The 2,840-nt window shown below is 38.9% G+C and overlaps 1 protein-coding gene across 1 annotated transcript in view; it reads left to right on the forward strand.

Moving 5' to 3' along the window:
- Positions 1 to 2,840, forward strand: part of itfg1 (integrin alpha FG-GAP repeat containing 1) — a 278,742-nt gene that overhangs the window by 255,344 nt on the left and 20,558 nt on the right. The window contains exon 16 of the mRNA XM_015375167.1: positions 1,300 to 1,382. Coding sequence (XP_015230653.1) covers positions 1,300 to 1,382 — 83 coding nt within the window. The remainder of the gene's footprint in view (positions 1 to 1,299; positions 1,383 to 2,840) is intronic.

Consider the following 2,840-nt stretch of genomic DNA (forward strand, 5'->3'; position numbering starts at 1 on the left):
GCAATTGTAACTGCGTTATAGTTACAGTAAGAGTAATCATTTTGATTACTCGTTACTAACAAAAAGGTAGCGGCGTTAGAAACGCTGTTACTTTCAACGCCGTTACTCCCATCACTGCCTCTGAGTGCAAACTCCAATCAGGTTTCTAAATGTCCGTTCTGTTGCACTGAGACCAACTTTGATTGCAGTTTAATCTGTCTTCTTTTATTTTAAACTAGTTTTTAGTAGTGTTGCACCGATACCAGTATCGGACGGGGCCCCGATACTGCCCTAAAACGGTGGTATCGGTATCGGCGAGTACCAACAAATAGGGCACCGGTACCATTTTGAGAGCCATAAGTTTATTCAACTATTGTCATACACACCTGGTAGGCAATAAAACGTTCTACTGGATTCACTTCGTATTAGATTTCTTCCTGCTTCACAAAGGTAGGCAGCAGCTTGACAAAGTCATGATGGCAATTATTTCACATTATTATGGTATCGGTGTCGGCCGATACTGCACAGCCAGGTATCAGGTATCGGTACCGGGGCCAAAAAATGGAATCGGCGCAACACTAGTTTTTAGCATCCAACCAAACCAAAATCTCCCGCTGCACAGATCTGTGTGTGCATCTCTCTCTCCGGTCAAGCCGCGCCCCCCCCACGCAGACGCCTGTTTTTATTAACTAATTTTCTCCACACCCAAAAAAAAAAAAACCCATCATTCTAGAACCCAACGTCAGTTTTAAGCAGTGGAGATTCGAAATATTAGCAATGAAATAACAACTGTTCTGTTTTGTTAGTATATATGCACGCTATAGTTTTATCTGCTTTTATTGTTTAAAAGAATAAAACCATGGATTCCTTTCCTTCCACTTTACATTAATGTGCTAAGTGTTGCTCTAATAGAAAACCACTCTATACACGACGTCGAATTGGTTTTATAGACCCCCCAAAAAATGGACAAAAGTTCTAAATGGTTTTATATTTGTGATATTCTGCTATTAAATCTTTGTGTAAAAGATGGGAGTCAGTATTTCTACATTTCTATTTGGATAAAGAACAGTATTATCTGCCTTTGCTGAATTGACAGACTGCCATAAAAATAACTTTATCACAGTGATTCACAGTAATATATGTAACTAAATGGACAACTTAACATAAAGCTTCAGCTGGAACCAGGAGGATAAGAAAGCAGCACTTAATGTCAGAGGACTGGATATGAGTGAGGATGTGTGTGATGCAGACAGCTCTATCTGAAGCTTGTGCTGTTTGGTTTATCTTCATTTCATGTGTTTTTTCTCTCTGTCTTTGCAGGAGATGAGGAAACAGGAGTGGACGGCCATCATTCCCAACTCTCAGCTCATAGTTATTCCGTACCCACACAATAATCCCCGCAGGTACATGAGCATGAACTGTAGATATGCAGCATCATTAGACCTCCTCAAAAAATACTTTTTTCATCAAACCTATTGTCTAACATTTACATGTCTAACATTTATAATTAAGGTCGTTGTAGTTGCCCAACAACAGTCAAACATTAATTAAAATTAACCCTATTACATATTATTAAGTGATATATGTGAATTATGAGTAACATTTTTGAAATGTATCGCATGATTTTATTCGTTCCGAGCATCAAAATGTGCATTTTTCTGCATTTAAATTAGTGAAAATTTACACAGGTGTTTATATGTTTGACACCATATGCAAGATAATTTTATTAGCTTTCATTTAGCACCACTTTCAATGCTTTAGCAGAAACCTATGGGAAGCTACAAAGAAAAAAAAAAGACGTAATACCCCAAATTTTTCGACGTTTTTGACAAACGTCAACACGAACTAAATGGCTCTTGCGGCAGGCATATCCAAGGTCCAAGATAGAAATAACTGGCATATTTTGTTCATTTAGACCTTGGAGAATGGGAAAAACATCGAATTCAATAGGTTTGATGAAAAAGGTATTATTTGAAGAGGTCTAAGCATCATGGTTGAAACACTTTTCTGGCTCTTCTTGTTACCAGCATGGAAACAGAGTTAAACTTGTTGCCATAGAAACATTTCAACACTGGAATTACTGATCTGATACCAAATGATATAGTGAAGTTTATTTTACTTGATACGGATAGGTGTCGGTTCTGAGAAAACAAAGAGAAAAAACAATGCCTAGTGAGCAAACACCATTACATGGCAGCATGCGTGCTCGTGTTATGATGGTGTTGTTCACATGTTGTTATCAAAGCCCAGGAGGAGCTCCAGATGGCTGTTGAGCTCCGACAAACGCACACTCTCATGTCTCCCCCTGCACACATTTCTCCCACGTGTAAAACCACTTAGTTGTCAAGTGTTTCAAAGAGATTTCTTTTGACAGTTTCAGAGAGATAACATTTATGCGTTATTTTCCTTCTTATGAAATGACGAAAACGTAACAATAGGTTGTCTGGATGATTGTGACAGTGGAGACAGAGATCTTATAGCTGTGGCTCGATGAAACAAGATGCACTCTTGTTCTTTGGACACATTAAATCGGCTACGCTTTGGTGAAAGGCTGCGTTTTCTGCCTCTGGTTGTAGAAACTCCGAACCAAGGGTGTAACTTTGTGATGAAAGTTGGTGGGGACACTCTAAGGGTGGGGGGGCTCTAAATGTGGGGCTGATGGACCTACAGTTATTCCACCCGAACACTTTGATTAGGTTCTTTTATTTTCCAAAAATGAGCTCAAACATATATTTGTTGAATGCTTTCCTATTGTTGAGAACACAAGAGAGCCACAATACACTGATATCTACACTCACCGGCCACTTTATTAGGTACACCTGTCCAACTGCTCCTTAACACTTAATTTCTAAGCAGCCAAT

Source organism: Cyprinodon variegatus, unplaced genomic scaffold (assembly GCF_000732505.1).
Source record: "Cyprinodon variegatus isolate N-32 unplaced genomic scaffold, C_variegatus-1.0 Scaffold114, whole genome shotgun sequence".
NCBI classification, from domain to species: Eukaryota; Metazoa; Chordata; class Actinopteri; order Cyprinodontiformes; family Cyprinodontidae; genus Cyprinodon; species Cyprinodon variegatus.